Below are 15,931 nucleotides of genomic sequence, written 5' to 3' on the forward strand. Positions count from 1 at the left end.
GTTGCTAAGAACTTTTGTCCTGCCTTTTGTCCTTCCTTTCGTGAGGCACTTACTTACAACTTGGTTACTTAGTTGGACAGCAGGAACTTGTGTAGATAGGAGCCTGATTGTGTTCTTAGGCTGATAGATTATTTGCCTGTGGTTCGGAGTCTAGTTGGAAGAAGCCTCAGGTAGGTGGGAGCTGGAGCAGCGGAGGCTGGAGAGGTCTCCCAGGCTAAGGGTGGGGCTTTGAGTGATTCATGATCTCATCTCACCTTTATGAAACTCGCATTCTCTAGAAGCCTGAACTCTGCTTCACACTCTGTCCCTGGGCACCCAGCTCGGACTCTGCCCTGTCAGAAGGGAGCATTTGAATTTGCTGGGCCAGGTGGAAAACAGCTTCCTTGAAAGGGCACTTTTGAAGAGTACAGGGAAGGATCCTTTAAGAGTGGACACAGGCTGGACCCTTCATGACGTGACCCCCACTGGCCGAGTGAAAGGATAGCCAAATAAGTATTTGGAAAGAAAGGGAGGGGCCTGGCATGGCTCACGCCTGTAAATCCAGCACTTCTGGAGGCCGAGGCGGGTGGATCATCTGAGTTCAGGAGTTGAGAGACCAGCCTGGCCAATGTGGCGAAACCCCATCTCTACTAAAAATACAAAAATTAGCCAGGTGTGGTGGTGGGTGCCTGTAGTCCCTGCTACTCAGGAGGCTGAGGCAGGAGAATGGCTTGAACCCAGGAGGCAGAGGTTGCTGCAGCAAGCCAAGATTGCACCACTGCACTCCAGCCTGGGTGACAGCGGGTTACTGCATCTCAAACAAAACAAAATAAAACAAAAAAGGCGGAGCGGGGGTGGAATTTTCCTATAGTTTTCTCCTTTATCCACACCTGAACTCCAAAGGGCAGGATAGAGTTTCCAGCAAGTTTCCAGGCACAACTAAGAGACAGGTGGTTGAAGGTCTTCTATGAAGAAAGCTTACTGAAGCTGGAAACACCATCTGAGTTCACAGAAGGAAGAATGAGAGGAGGGAATTTAGAAAGCCTTCCAAGCTGGGCATGGTAGCATGCGCCTGTAATCCCAGCTGCTCAGGAGGCTGAGGCAGGAGAATTATGTAAGCCCAGGAGTTCGAGTCCAGCCTGGGCAGCATAGCAAGACCCCCACCGCTACAAAAAATAACCGGGCTTGGTGGCACATGCCTGTAGTCCCAGCTGCTCAGGAGGCTGAGGCTGAAGGGTCATGTGAGCCCAGGAGTTTGAGGCTGCAGTGAGCCATGATCGCACCACTGCACTCCTGCAAAGAGAAAAGAAAGATTTCAAGTCCATGGGGGTGGCTAGACAGTTGCTGCAGGGCCATTTAGTTTAGAGAAGAAAAGAGCCTTCTCAAGAAGGCTAAAACTCCTCTGAGTCTGTATACGCTCTCATGCAAGACTAGGTGAGTCTCTAGAACCAAACAGTGATAATACCCAGATGCCTTCCAGCAAACTGTAGCACCTGTTGCAATAGGTGCCACTCCCTCCTAAAATCAGCCAGGGTGCCTTTGGACCAGAGGTAGGGTGAGCTTTTGTAGGAAGCAGGGCACTGGCTCCTGGATACAGACTGGAGAGCTTAGCTCCAGAAAACAGGAGCCGTGTTGACAGAAAACTGCGCTCTACACAGTTTTCTTTCTGACTTTGTGCCAGCCCCCACCCCACACCAACTGCAAAGGTCAAGAATTCAGAGGGCTACTGTGCTTCCCTCCTGCTGATCAAAGATGAGCTCTGTCCTGGCCTCAGTCTTTTCTAAGCAGGAGGGCAGGAGAGAATCTTGCATAGTTGGCTACAGTGCCCCACCCAAGGGTCTAACTTGGGGCTCTATCACAACAGCTGCAGCAAAATTGCCAAATAGGAAATACTGCGGGTGGGGGTCCTGTCTCCCCTGCTCAGTCACCACCTCCCCTCCCTATCTCTCATTCTGGCTCACACCACGTGCTCCCAGAAGAAATGTTCTGAGCAGGGGCTGGTATGAGACTGCCTCCCCTCCCAGGACCCACTCCTCCCTATGACCAGGCTGGTGACCCTCCCTCTAGGGTGCCAAGTGCCATTCACTGAGCAGATGTTTGGCAGGTGTCTGTTATGTGCCAGACCTAGCAGGGCACAGAGTCCTCCCGATACAGACGGACCAGTATGTTTGGACATAAATTGTGAAAGGAGTTGCTAATCTTTCTGTGCAAAATCCACTCGCAGTCGCTGTCAACACTCCCACACACACGTCAGGGCATCCAGGGCCAGGACTTGGTAACCCTGTTTGGGAGCAGTCGCTCTGGAGACTCCCAAGATGAGGGAAAGAAATGGGTGGAAACAGGGGCCTGCATTGTGGGCCCCGCAGCCACTAAACAGTCCAACCCATGGCCACTGAGCGCCTTGAACAATGCCTGGCTGGACCCTGAGTCTGAGTGTGTCATCAACCCAGTTTGTTGTTGTTGTTGTTATGAATTTTTCCATCAGCTCTGTCCAGAAAGACTTCCTGCCTTTCCACAATATTAGTAAAGGGGACTTGGACTAGTTTAAGCCAAATACCTTGCAATAAAATGGAGTAGCCACGCTGGTGAATAAGTATATTTAGAAAAGGAAACTGCCTGCTTGGTAAGATGCAGTTCAACAGCACCCCCTATCCTGATGCCTCGCAGTCCCCAAGTCAGGAAACTGAGAAGTCCCTGATCAGACTGTGAAGGCTGCAGGCTCCGCAAGGGTGCAAGGCCACCCTCAAAGAACTAGAAGTCAGGCCTCCCGATTCCCACCCCTGCCAGCGCTAAATAGTAACCGCTGAAGGATGCAGGGCAGCTGTGAGCTGCAGTTTTCCCACAGGCAAAAATCACAAGGGTAAAATCTGGCCTCCAGCCTTATAGGGACATTCTAAGTTGTGAAAGTGTTTTGGCCACTAAAGAACTGTGCAAATGTTAAATACTAGGTTTAGCCATAACAGTCATTTTAGTAACAAACCAAAGAGAAGGGTGAAACACTGGCAAGTATCTTGGAGTCCAACCAGTAAGCTTCTGAGATTCCCCCATGTGCTGACTGGGACAAACTCTACCCCCCAAAAGAAAAGACACTCTCTTGGCCCGAGACACCTCCTCGGTCTCCATGTCCCAGCAGGGGACCAGCCACCTTCCCACTTTCTAAAGCTACAGACAGCTGGGATGGCTAAGTAGGCAGCCCAGGCTGACGGCTCACCAAGGCCACCTCCCTGTCTACATAGTCCCACAGACATCTGGGGCCACTTCAGTCCTAAAAAAAGATGTCCCATATCTCAGCAACTGCAAGTCAAGGTCAAGCAGAGAAATGTGGGATTGCTGCCTTCATGCCTGCTGCAGAAGCTGAGGTCTCAGATCTGATAAAGCAAGTGTAGTGGGAATAAGGGAATACATTACGAGAAACTGGGATTTGAGAAAACAGAATAGTTACTGTTTACCAAGTGCTAGGTACCTTTCTAACAGTTTTGCATATATGTTCAAATTTCATCTTAAAACGATACAAATATATTGTCTTACAGTTATGGAGGACAGAAGTCCAAAATGGGTCACATTGGGCTAAAATCATGGCGGCAGCAGAGCTGTACTCCTTCTGGAGGCTGCAGGGAAAAATCCTTTGCCTTCTCCAGCTTCTAGGGAAGGGTTGCCTATGTCCCTCAGCTCGCGGCCCCCTTCCAGCAGTCACGTGAGTCTGACCTCTGCTGCCATCCTCACATCTCCTTCTCTGACTCTGAGGCCACTGCCTCCCTCTTGTATAATTAAGGACCCCTGCGATGACAATGGGCCCACCTGGAGAATCCAGGCCAACTACCCCATCTCCAGGTCCTTAATCACACTAGCAAAATCTTTTTTTGCCATGGAAGGTAGCAAAGCCACAGGTTCCAGGGATGAGGATGTGGACATCTTTGGGTAGCGTTATTCTGCTTGCCACACAGTAACCCTTGCCATAACTCAGGGCGATGGCATATTCTATCATTATCTTCAATCAGAAACTGATGTGTGGGGAGGTGATGTATCATAACTCATCCAGGGTCAGGCAGCTGGATTTGAACCTGCCTGACCCTTAGATTTGAGGTTTTCTGGCTCCAGAATCTTCTCTGAAGTGAAAGGCATGAGGCTGACCACTCCCTGACCTGGTAAACAGAGATGTCAGGCTGGTTTCTAGTGTTAGGGAGTTTCCTGGGGTGATGGTAAAGGGTACATTTCTGCCCTGCATCCCAAGTCCACAGACTGGGTTCTAGGTCCAGCCTTGCTTCTAACTCCCTGAGAGATGACAGCCTTTGGGCAAAGTCCCTCCATGCTCTTCAGTCTCTTCATCTGTGAGATGGTGGCGTGGGGAGAGGCTGGAGTGATCTCACAGTTCCTCTCAGCCTGCATCACAGGCTGTAGGACTCAGGTCCTATCAAAAACCTGCTGGGGGAGGTCTGGGCCTTCCAGGAGAAACCTGAGGAGATGGTGCTGCAAACACCAACGGACACACAGCACTTTACATTCACAGGCTGCTTCAGGAGCCTCCAACAACCCTGACCATTCTTGCCCCATTTTGCAGATAGAAAACCGAGGCTCAGAGAGATTACATAACTTGCCCACGATCTTCCTCCAGCAAGATGGAGGCCAAGTGAAATGAGAAAGCAGGTCTCCTGCCACTTCCTTTGCCCAAAGGTCTTCTCCCCACACCAGGGCTTCCCAAGGGCTGAGATCCAGTTGCACCTGTGCGTGATCAAATGTAAGTGTGAACAATGCAAAGGGAGACGTCTTCACTCTAAGGGGCTTCAATTCTGTAATGTAATTCTGAGATTATGCCCTTTTTTCGTTAAAGTCTTTCCTTTTTGAAGTGATGGTCACTGTAGATGGTGAGGGTTTTTTGGAGGCGGACAATATCTCTTTACATGACAAAATTAAAAGTTGGCAGCTCCGAATTGGTCTCTAGAGTGTTTTGAAATGCAAGGGGTCTCCGAAACCTCAGTCTGGGAGCCACAGAGCGCTCTCCCCTCTCCGCAGTTTTACCAGTTTGGGAGGCTTGGAGAGAGGCCTGGAGGACCTGCTGGGGACCAAAGAAGCGCACTGGTGGGAGGACGGGGCAGGGGAAGGGGGAGAGGAGTGAAGTAGTCTCCCTGGAATGCTGGGTGGTGGGGGAGGAGGTCTCCTCGGTGGCAGAGTCCCAGCGTCCCTCCCCTCCCCTCCTCTGCCAACACAATGGACAATGGCAACCACCCACACACTCCCATGGAGCGGAAGGGGATGAGTGCAGGGAACCCCAACCCCACCCTGGGGACCTGCAAGCCTGCAGACACTCCCCTTCCGCCCCCACTGAACCCTTGACCCCTGCCCTGCAGCCCCCGCAGCTTGCTGTTTGCCCACTCTATTTGCCCAGCCCCAGGGACAGAGCTGATCCTTGAACTCTTAAGTTCCACATTGCCAGGACCAGTGAGCAGCAACAGGGCCGGGGCTGGGCTTATCTGCCTCCCAGCCCAGCCCCTGGCTGGAGACATAAATAGGCCCTGCAAGAGCTGGCTGCTTAGAGACTGTGAGAAGGAGGTGAGTCCTGCTGCCTGCCCCGGTGACTCTGGCTCCCCAGCTCGAGGTTCAGGCTGTGCCCCAGCCCGGGCCTCTGGGTACCTGAGGTCTTCTCCCGCTCTGTGCCCTTTTCCTCACCTGGCTGCAATGAGTGGGGGAGCACGGGGCTTCTGCATGCTAGAGGCCCCCCACTCAGCCAGGCCCTTCTTCTCCTCCAGGTCCCCCACGGCCCTTCAGGATGAAAGCTGTGGTGCTCACCTTGGCCGTGCTCTTCCTGACGGGTAGGTGTCCCCCGGCCTAGGGAGCCAACCATCGGGGGGCTTTCTCCCTAAACCCCTGTGGCCCACCCTCCTGGGCAGAGGCAGCAGGTTTCTCACTGGCCCCCTCTCCCCCACCTCCAAGCTTGGCCTTTCTGCTCAGATCTCAGCCCACGGGTGGCCTGATCTGGGTCTCCCCTCCCACCTTCAGGGAGCCAGGCTCGGCATTTCTGGCAGCAAGATGAACCCCCCCAGAGCCCCTGGGATCGAGTGAAGGACCTGGCCGCTGTGTACGTGGATGCACTCAAAGACAGCGGCAGAGACTATGTGTCCCAGTTTGAAGGCTCCGCCTTGGGAAAACAGCTAAAGTAAGGACCCAGCCTGGGGTTGAGGGCAGGGGCAGGGGGCAGAGGCCTGTGGGAAGATGTTGAAGCTAGACTGGCCAAGTCCTCACCTAATATCTGATGAGCTGGGCCCCACAGATGGTCTGGATGGAGAAACCAGAATGGGATCCCCAGGCAGGGTCACAGCCCATGCCCCCTGCAAAGGACAGACCAGGGCTGCCCGATCCGTGGTCACAGTGCCACGTTGTGCCTGCAAGTGTGGCAGGCCCCTTTCCCTTCTTCACCACCTCCTGTGCTCCTGCCCAGCAAGACTGTGGGCTGTCTTCGGAGAGGAGAATGCGCTGGAGGCATAGAAGCGAGGTCCTTCAAGGGCCCACTTTGGAGACCAACGTAACTGGGCACCAGTCCCAGCTCTGTCTCCTTCTTAGCTCCTCTCTGTGCCTCGGTCCAGCTGCACAACGGGGCATGGCCTGGCGGGGCAGGGGTGTTGGTTGAGAGTGTACTGGAAACACTAGGCCACTGCACCTCCGCGGACAGATGTCGCCCAGGGCTCACCCCCGGTAGGCTGCGGCGCTGGGAGGCCAGCCCTCAACCCTTCTGTCTCACCCTCCAGCCTAAAGCTCCTTGACAACTGGGACAGCATGACCTCCACCTTCAGCAAGCTGCGCGAACAGCTCGGCCCTGTGACCCAGGAGTTCTGGGATAACCTGGAAAAGGAGACAGAGGGCCTGAGGCAGGAGATGAGCAAGGATCTGGAGGAGGTGAAGGCCAAGGTGCAGCCCTACCTGGACGACTTCCAGAAGAAGTGGCAGGAGGAGATGGAGCTCTACCGCCAGAAGGTGGAGCCGCTGCGCGCAGAGCTCCAAGAGGGCGCGCGCCAGAAGCTGCACGAGCTGCACGAGAAGCTGAGCCCACTGGGCGAGGAGATGCGCGACCGCGCGCGCGCCCACGTGGACGCGCTGCGCACGCATCTGGCCCCCTACAGCGATGAGCTGCGCCAGCGCTTGGCCGCGCGCCTTGAGGCTCTCAAGGAGAACGGCGGCGCCAGCCTGGCCGAGTACCACTCCAAGGCCACCGAGCATCTGAGCACGCTCAGCGAGAAGGCCAAGCCCGCGCTCGAGGACCTCCGCCAGGGCCTGCTGCCGGTGCTGGAGAGCTTCAAGGTCAGTTTCCTGAGCGCGCTCGAGGAGTACGCTAAGAAGCTCAACACCCAGTGAGGCGCCCGCCGCCGCCCCCCTTCCCGGTGCTCAGAATAAACGTTTCCAAAGTGGGAAGGGGCTTCTTTCTTTTGGGAGAATAGAGGGGGGTGCGGGGACATCCGGGGGAGCCCGGGTGGGGCCTTTGGCCCTGGAGCAGGGACTTCCTGCCGGGTCTCAACCACTCCGTGCCCAGACTGGGCGTCTTGGGGCCAAGATCGACGTTGGAGGACCTGCTGGACGCCTGGCTGCTTAGGAGTGAGGGAGTAGAGTCTGCCTTAGCAAGGCTCAAGTAGAAAGGACGTCACAGCGGACCAGGCAAAGCCACAGACAGTCCAAGGCCAAGTGCCCTGAAAGGGGCTCAAACAAGGCCTGCAGCCCTGTCTGAGGCGGGCCAGGAAACAGCGTTGCTTTAGGTGGTAGCAGTGGGTTCCGCGTCCCCAGAGGTGTTCCCGTATAGAACCTTCTCCAGCCCAGCCGCTGTCAGCGGGGCGGGACGGAGCGGGGCGGCCTCAGGGAGCCACTGGGATTGGGGTTTGGTCCCCGGTGCAAGTGAAGCGCTTGGAGTTTGCGCCTGTCCTCCTTTATTAATTCAAAAACCTCTCAAACAGACACTTCCCTTTTCTTCTCACAAGGCCAGTATCCCCCTCCCACTACTCCCATCCCACCCAGAAACAGCCGCGGCTTCCTCAGGCACAGCAGTGGAAGCCAGTCCTCCACACCCTGCGGCTCCATGCCATGCCACCCCCTCTTTCTGCCAGCCCTGGCAGAAGCTGGCCTGAGTCAGAAAACTCACCACCACCTCTTGCAGGTACATTTTTATTTCCAAGATGCTCTCGTATCTGTGCTCTCACTGCATCCTCCCTTCCCCACATCCTGGCTAGATTGCCATCAGAGGCAGAGCATGGATGAGGACACTGAAGCCTGCACCTGTGACGTCACTTGCCCAGTGAACAGCAGGATGGGCTAGGCAGCGCTTTTTAGACCCTGCACCCCTGGCCATCCATGATTATTGAAAAGAGTGTGCAGGTCGGGTGCGGTGGTTCAAGCCTGTAATCCCAGCACTTTGGGGGGCTGAGGCGGGCGTATCACTTCAGGCCAGAAGTTTGAGACCAGCCTGGCCGATATAGTGAAACCCTGTCTCTACTAAATATACAAAAAAATCAGCTGGGCATGGTGGCTTGCACCCGTAATCCCAGCCACTAGGAAGGCTGAGGCAGGAGAATCGCTTGAACCTGGGAGGCAGAGGTCACAGTGAGCTGAAATCATGCCACTGCACTCCAGCCTGGGCGACGGAGCAAGACTCCAGCTAAAAAAAAAAAAAAAAAAAAGAGTGTGCGGCCTGGCACTCAAGTTCACATGGGTGTGCAGGCATGCCTGTGTATTCTCACATGACCTCCCTGCTCACGGTCCCTCCTTGCACTCAGGTCTGAATGTCTCCACGTGCATGCACATGGCTTCACAGATCTGGACAGTGCCTTCCCTACCCTCTCTCTGCAGGGCCTTTTGCCCCCTCATGCAGGCCCCTGGATAATCGGCCCCATCCCCATGTCCCCATCTCCAGTGTATCTTAGCTACCCTAGGTAAAGGAGTGGGCTTTTTAGTTCCTAACCTTCCAGAGCTACAACAGCAGTCATCCAGCCAGGTCTGGGTGGGAACATTTTCCAGATACGGGTGCTGAGATCTCTCAGCCCAGAGAGAAGCCCTGGGGAATTTCCAGAGAGAAAGCAGTCTCCAGGTGGGGCTGGATGTACTGATGCCACTGAGATCTGTAAAGGAGTCCCTAACACCTGACATAGGAGTGACAAGACTGTTTTCTGCAACAACTGAGCAGAATACATGCAGCTGACCTGGGCTCAAGGTCTGGCCCTGCCACGTGCTGGCTCTGTGATGCTGGCCAAGTGCCTTTGCCTCTCTGGGCCACAGTTTTTTCATCTGAAGAGTGGAGCCCTACTCAAGCCATCTGCAGCTTTCGGGCTCTCTGACCTGACATCTTTCGGGTGGTGGTGACACAAAGGAAGCAGCCTCTACTGGGGAGACCTTGTGCTCCTTTTTGGTCCCAGGACACTGCCCCCTGCCACTCCAGTCCGGGTCCCAAGGGCCCAGTCAGCTCAACTGTAATGATGACAACATTGATCCGGCATCTTTCCGTGCAGGTGCTGTGCCAAACAGTTCGAACGCTCTCTCATTTCAATCTCATGGCAAACCTACGGTGGAGGGGTACGGTTGTATCCACTTTATGTGTAAGAAACAGGCTGATTTCAAGTGGTGGAGCCAAGACTAGCACCTCGTTGCATCTTACTCCAACCTCTAGCCCATCCAGCCTCCTCCCTTCATGTGTGCCTAAGAGGGCTAGGTGGCCTGGATAGGGGAGGTCAGCCCCACAGTTTTGAGTAAACACACACGGTCTCAACTCTGATGACAACTTAAGTGCCAGGCATAGTGGATGGCACAGGGCACACTCAAGTCACGTTGTGCAGCACCTAACAGTTTGTCAAAGTATCAGCAAACTTATTGTCCTGTTTGACCTTCCGCAAAAACCTGTCAAGGAAGGCAGGGTACGGAGGGTGATTCCTACCTTAGAGATGAAGAAACTGAGGCCCAGAGACTGCCCAGCTACCAGAAGGTGTATAGAGCGCTGGCCTCCAGGCCTGCCTGACCTGGAGTCTGTCCAGTGCCCACCCACAGAACAGCCTCGGCCCTTTCCCATGCCCAGACACAGATGGCACACTTGCGAGGGCCCACTAATAGCAGCTTCTTGTCCAGCTTTATTGGGAGGACAGCAAGCCTGGAGGGGGGCCAGGCATGAGGTGGGGTAGGAAGGCACTGAGAATACTGTCCCTTTTAAGCAACCTACAGGGGCAGCCCTGGAGGCTGCAGAACCCAAGGAGCTGGCAGGATGGATAGGCAGGTGGACTTGGGGTATTGAGGTCTCAGGTAGCCTCGGCTGGAGTTGGTCTGGCCTCAGGGTTCGAATCCCAGAACCCAGAGAACTTGTCCTTAACGGTGCTCCAGTAGTCTTTCAGGGAACTGAAGCCATCGGTCACCCAGCCCCTAAATCAGTAAGGGGAAGCAACAGAGCAGGGCATGAGAAGTCCTCTGTAGGCAACCATGGGACCCACACCCATGTCCCCACTGGCTCTCCCCACCACCCTCTCAACTTCACTGGACGACAGCCCTGAGACCTCAGGCAGGAATCCCCCACAGCTGCCACCCTGAGAGAGGAGATATCCTTGCGGGAATCCCAGCACAAGTCAAACCCTGCCGTCTCCAGGTCACCTCAGATGTTTATGCCCCTGGGCCTGAGGCACAAAGTGACAGGGTGGGGAGATGTGAAAGGTCAAGGCTGTCATTGTTTTCTGTGCAAACAGCACCCCCTGGAGTTGTACAACCCGGTGGCTCTGAGCAGGGTAGGACAGAGGGCGGCAGCCTCTCATTTGGAAAGTCATTGGAGGATTGATTAGTTGTGTGATCTGGGGCAGGTCACCTAATCGCTCTGAGCCTCAATTTTCTCATCTGCAAAGTGAGAAAATAACACCTACCCCAAAGCCGGTTCTGAGGACTAAGAATGTTTACGAACACCTCTGCTATGCCGGCCAATGCCAGTCAGGGTGAGGTGGGGAAGGGAGTGGGGGAGAGGAGAGGACTGATGGGCAGGGGCAGGATGGGAGAGGAAGGACACACTTCTGCTCACACTGGCTCCAGGTCTTAGAAAAAAGCAGAAGCGCTCACAGGCTAGAATTGGGTCAGGTGAGGCCTCCCAAGGCAAACCCCTAGCCCAGGGGTCCCCAACCCCCAAGTCATAGATAGGTGCTGGTCCATGGACTGTTAGGAGCTGGGCTGCACAGCATGAAGTGAGTGGTGGGTGAGTGAGCAATACCGCCTGAGCCCCGCCTCCTGTCAGATCAGGCGGCATTAGATTCTCATAGGAGTGTGAACCCTATTGTGAACTGCACATGCCAGGGATCTAGGTGGAGGGCTTCTTATGAGAATCTAATGCCTGATGATCTGAGGTGGAACAGTTTCATCCCAAAACCATCCCCGCTGGCCCATGGAAAAATTGTCTACCACAAAACTGGTCCCTGGTGCCAAAAAGGCTGAGGACCACTGCTCTAGCCAGACCTTCAGAAAAGGAAAATGGGGCCAGGCGCAGTGGCTCATGCCTGTAATCCCAGCACTTTGGGAGGCCGAGGCAGGCAGATCACTGAGGTCAGGAGTTCAAGACCAACCTGGCCAACATGGTGAAACCCCGTCTCTGCTAAAAATACAAAAATTAGCTGGGTGTGGTGGTGCGTGCCTGTAATCCCAGGTACTTGGGAGGCTGAGGCAGGAGAATGGCTTGAACCTGGGAGGCGGAGGTTGCAGTGAGCTGAGATCACACCACTGCACTCCAGCCTGGGTGACAGAGGGAGACTCCATAAAAAAAAGAAAGAGAGAAAGAAAAAGAAAGAAAGAAAGAACAGAAAGAAAGAAAGAAAGAAAGAAAGAAAGAAAAAGAAAAAGAAAGAAAGAAAGAGAAAGAAAGAAAGAAAGGAAGGAAAGGAAAATGGAAATGAGGGCTAAAATGGCCCACCCTAGGACTGCTCTGGGGAGAAAGGAGGGACCCGGGAGGAATGCCGTCTCAACTCTGTCATCTCTCCAGCAGCAGCCTGACAAAGGCCCTGTGAGGAAAGAGGAGGCCAAAGAGGCACAGGCCCAGGGGAGGCTGGAGCACCTCCATTCCATTGTTGGGATCTCACCAGGGCAGGGGCGCGTGGCAATGGAGGGAGCTGGCAGGGGGGATGGGGAGGGAGGCCAGCGGGTGTACCTGGCCTGCTGGGCCATCTGGGACTCTTGCACGCTGGTCAGTGCATCCTTGGCAGTCTTGGTGGCGTGCTTCATGTAGCCCTGCATGAAGCTGAGAAGGGAGGCATCCTCGGCCTCTGAAGCTCCTGAGGAAACAGCAGGGCTGAGTGGGGCGGATCGGCCTCTGGAAGAACCCTGGGCTCCTGCTTGACCACCCATTGGGACTGGGATCCCCAAGTCGCCTCCACCCTGCCCCCAGCCCAGTCCCACCAAGTGCTTACGGGCAGAGGCCAGGAGCGCCAGGAGGGCAGCAACAAGGAGTACCCGGGGCTGCATGGCGCCTCTGTTCCTGCAAGGTAGTGTCCTGTGAGGTCCCCATGCCTCTGGACGCCTCCCTGGGGAGGTGGCATGGCCCCTAAGGTAGAACCTTAGCTGGGTCTGCCAGAAGGAGTAGGAGCCTGCTCCCTGCTAATACGGGCTCTCAGAAGGGGGACTGGTGAGGGGCGAGGAACTGAGGCCCAAAGGGAGGTGGGTGGGATGGAGCAGAAAACCCACCAGACTGAACATCAAGGCACCTGCGGTCTGGACTGATCTCTGTCCAGTCCTGCCAACATGCTGTGTGACTTTGGGTGATTTCGGGCCCTCTCCAGGCCTCAGTTTCCCTGTGGGGTAGGACTGGGCTGTCTAAGGATTCCTCCAGCCCTAAGCCTGCAGAATGAGGGGGAAACCTGCACTGGAGCCACTTCCAGCTCCACCCCCTATGTAGCTTTGGGCAAGTGACACCCCTCCTGGGCCTCCATTTTCTTCAGGTTACGATGAGGGGTGGGGGGCACCCGTCCAGCTCTGAGGCTTCCTTAGCTCTAGCAAGTGCTTCTCCAGGCTTGCTGGCTGGGCTGGGCAGGGAGCTCCTCTTGCCCCTCTTCATCCTCCTCCCTTCCTCTTTCCCCTCCCCAGAGGGCATTACCTGGAGCAGCCGCCTCTAGGGATGAACTGAGCAGACAGGCAGGAGGGTTCTGACCTGTTTTATATTGTCTCCAGGGCAGCAGGCACTGAGGACCCAGGGCGCCGGGCAAAGGTCACCTGCTGACCAGTGGAGACCAGGGCCTGAGGCAGGGTGGCCAGATGCAGCAAGCTGGCGGGAGGGTTGGGAAATCCCTAGGAGACTGAGTCCACGCTGCTGTCCCACCAGCCCTGCAGCCCAGATGAGCTCAGGAACTGGGGGTGGGCCTGGGGAGCCCTCATTCCTTCCTAGCTGACTGGCTCCCCAGGGAGAGGCTGGTGAGAAGGGAAACGGCTTGGACATAGGCCAGGGGCCTCGGGCCCGTCTCAGCCCTTCACACTGGAATTTCAGGCCCCTCCCTCCACCAGCCCCAAGCCCTGCACACAGCCTGGAGGAGAGGGGTGAGGGGCTTCTTCAGACTTGAGAGCAAGTGGGGGGGTTGGGCTGGGGGGTGTTTGGAGTAAAGGCACAGAAGACCAGGCATCAGTGGCTCCGGCAAGGCCTGGTGACAGGGCTGAGCTCTCACAGCCCCTCCCAGCACCTCCATCTCTGGGTTTCAATCCAGGCAGGCGAGCGCTGCTCACCTAGCAGCCCCCCACCCGTCCCCACCCCTGTGTGCCCCACCACCGCCTCCCCCTGAGTGCAGGGCAGGGGTTGGTGGAGAAGGGCCAAGGCCGCTCAGAGCCCGAGGCCTTTGTCCCTGCCTCTACCAGGCTCCCTATTTTGCCCTCTGGACCCACTGATAACATCCCCTGGGGGAGGAGCTGGTCTCATGGCTGGGGCGCTCCGCAACCCCCACCAGGATTGATTCTCTCGTTCACCTTCCTGGGTTCCTCAGTGGGGTTGGGGGAAGAGCAGCCCTCACTGCCCCCTGGCTGTGGGAGCAACTGGGAGGAACAAGGTCTGGTGAGGAGAGGGCACAGAGGAGTTCTGTGGGGGCGTTGGTGGTTCAGGAGGGGCCGCCGACCCTTCTCGGGGCTGAGATGTCCCCTGGGCCCACAGTGAAGCCGCAGCAGGATGAGGGAGCCTGTCTTCCAGATGCTGAGACCTTGGAGCTAGGACATCTTAGGCTTAAAGGATGCCTTTGGCACTTAATAGAACCCAGGCCACAGAGATAACATCCCAGAGCCTCAATTTTCTGAGGATAAAAATGGGGCTAGAATACTGATTTCCCAGAGTGGTGCTGAAAAGAAAATGAGATAGAGAAGTACAAAGCAGCAGGTCCACGGATGGACTCACACCTCCCTCTCCCTCCCAACGCTGTGCCCTTCCCAGACAGCAGAGTCTGCAGGCAGAAGGAGCCTCTAACATAAAAAATAGAGCTCTGGCAGCAAGCTGTCCTCTCAGAAGTAACTAACACCACAGGATGAAATCAGAGGCCTGAGAAAGTGGCCCGGCTCTGCCCTCAGAATTCTTTATCGGTAGGTGAGACTTGGAATTCCTCTGTTAGAGATTCATTCCTGGCTGGGCACAGTGGCTCATGCCTGTAATCCCAGCACTTTGGGAGGTTGGGATAGGTGGATACCTGAGGCCAGGCGTTCGAGACCAGCCTGGACAACATGGCGAAACGCAGTCTCTACTAAAAATACAAAAAATTAGCCGAGCATGGTGACACACGCCTGTAGTCCCAGCTACTCAGGAGGCTGAGGCATGAGAATTGCTTGAACCCCGGAGGTGGAAGTTGCAGTGAGCAGAAATCGTGCCATTGCACTCCAGTGACAGAGCTAGACTTGGTCTAAAAAAGAGAGGGAGAGAGATTCATTCCTTTGACTTAAGACTTTGTTTTCTGTTAAAATGCAAATAGAATCCTGTGAAGTAGACATTAACTCCATTTGATAGGTTAGAAACCTAAGGCTCTCAGGGCTCCAAGTGCACAGCCCATTAGTAGTAAGACTGGGAACCTTAATCCAGGTCTTCACACACACCGGGCAAATACCAGAAGGCTTAGAGCACTGAGACCCCTATAGAGGCATCAGTTACGTGCCCAGAACAAATCTGTCTCAAGTCTCCTGCAGACTTTGGTGGTGGGGTAAAAGGTGAAGAAGTGATCACTGGAGGATTTGGTATTGGGGATGCCCTTTCCTCTTCTGCTGCGGCCTGCTCCATAGCCCCAGAGGCAAAGGCACAGTGGGGACCCAGATCCACGCGGGGGCAGGCAACAAGGTCCATGGGCCCAGGCATGCTAGAATGGGCTGGCAGGGTCCCGTGGCCCCAGATCCTCCAAGCCTTTCCATCTGTGCAGAGGGTCTGGAGGAGCCTGGCCTCTCTGTCTGCGTGGCAACGGACCCAGGGAGGTCAGGACATGTGGGCAGAGAGACCTGGCAGAGTGCTGAGCTAGATGCAGCACACCTCCAGGAAGCCTGGCGCCTTGTCTCCTTCCATGGGCTTGGTACCTGTGAATACCTGTGGCCCCTCACCAGCAGTCCAGCCTGCACCTCAGCAGGGGCTCTCTTGGTGGCCAGCCTAAGCTGCCTCTCTTTCCCATCACGGCTCCCCTAGGATGAAGACTGCTCCAGGGAGAAGCCAGTGGTAGATGGGAGGAAGAGGGGATTTGACCATCGGGGGCCAAAAATGGTCCTCTGGGGTTGGGCTGTTTCACCTTGTGTCCAGGTGAGGTTTTGTACATGAGCCCCCATGATCCGTGCCCTTCCCACCAGGCTGGGCTGGGCAGCCCTGATTCAGACCTGTTGGCCAGAGGCCCTTGTTCAACACATATCATCATGCTGGACGTTCCTCCTAGTATCTCACCCAGATCCCTCCTATGGCAACAGGAGCTGTCCTTTAGTTCTGCCCGGGGGAGGGCCCCTTGAAGCATACGTGAGGCACATGTCCGTGTGACCTGCC

General features: G+C 55.6%; 2 protein-coding genes across 4 annotated transcripts; one reads left to right on the forward strand and one right to left on the reverse strand.

The window, feature by feature from the left end:
- Positions 1 to 5,180: 5,180 nt before the first annotated feature.
- On the forward strand, positions 5,181 to 7,380 carry APOA1 (apolipoprotein A1). 2 transcript variants are annotated; one of them, XM_003253185.3, is made up of 4 exons: positions 5,181 to 5,526; positions 5,724 to 5,786; positions 5,974 to 6,130; positions 6,720 to 7,380. In XM_003253185.3, exons 2-4 carry the CDS (start codon positions 5,744 to 5,746, stop codon positions 7,321 to 7,323), a joined length of 804 nt encoding a protein of 267 aa, XP_003253233.1. In that variant the 5' UTR covers positions 5,181 to 5,526; positions 5,724 to 5,743; the 3' UTR covers positions 7,324 to 7,380. The 2 variants fall into 2 exon arrangements, with proteins under 2 accessions (XP_003253233.1, XP_030685288.1); XM_030829428.1 differs by having other exon boundaries at positions 6,018 to 6,130.
- A 2,669-nt stretch (positions 7,381 to 10,049) lies between these two features.
- APOC3 (apolipoprotein C3) lies at positions 10,050 to 15,931 on the reverse strand. Of its 2 annotated transcripts, none has more exons than XM_030829032.1 (4): positions 15,927 to 15,931; positions 12,369 to 12,436; positions 12,110 to 12,233; positions 10,050 to 10,356 (listed from the first exon to the last, which is right to left on the reverse strand). In XM_030829032.1, the coding sequence occupies exons 2-4, from the start codon at positions 12,421 to 12,423 to the stop codon at positions 10,236 to 10,238; spliced, it is 300 nt and encodes a 99-aa protein (XP_030684892.1). In that variant the 5' UTR covers positions 12,424 to 12,436; positions 15,927 to 15,931; the 3' UTR covers positions 10,050 to 10,235. The 2 variants fall into 2 exon arrangements, with proteins under 2 accessions (XP_030684892.1, XP_003253232.1); XM_003253184.3 differs by lacking the exon at positions 15,927 to 15,931 and adding an exon at positions 13,052 to 13,094.

Source organism: Nomascus leucogenys, chromosome 15 (genome assembly GCF_006542625.1).
Source record: "Nomascus leucogenys isolate Asia chromosome 15, Asia_NLE_v1, whole genome shotgun sequence".
Taxonomy (NCBI): domain Eukaryota; kingdom Metazoa; phylum Chordata; class Mammalia; order Primates; family Hylobatidae; genus Nomascus; species Nomascus leucogenys.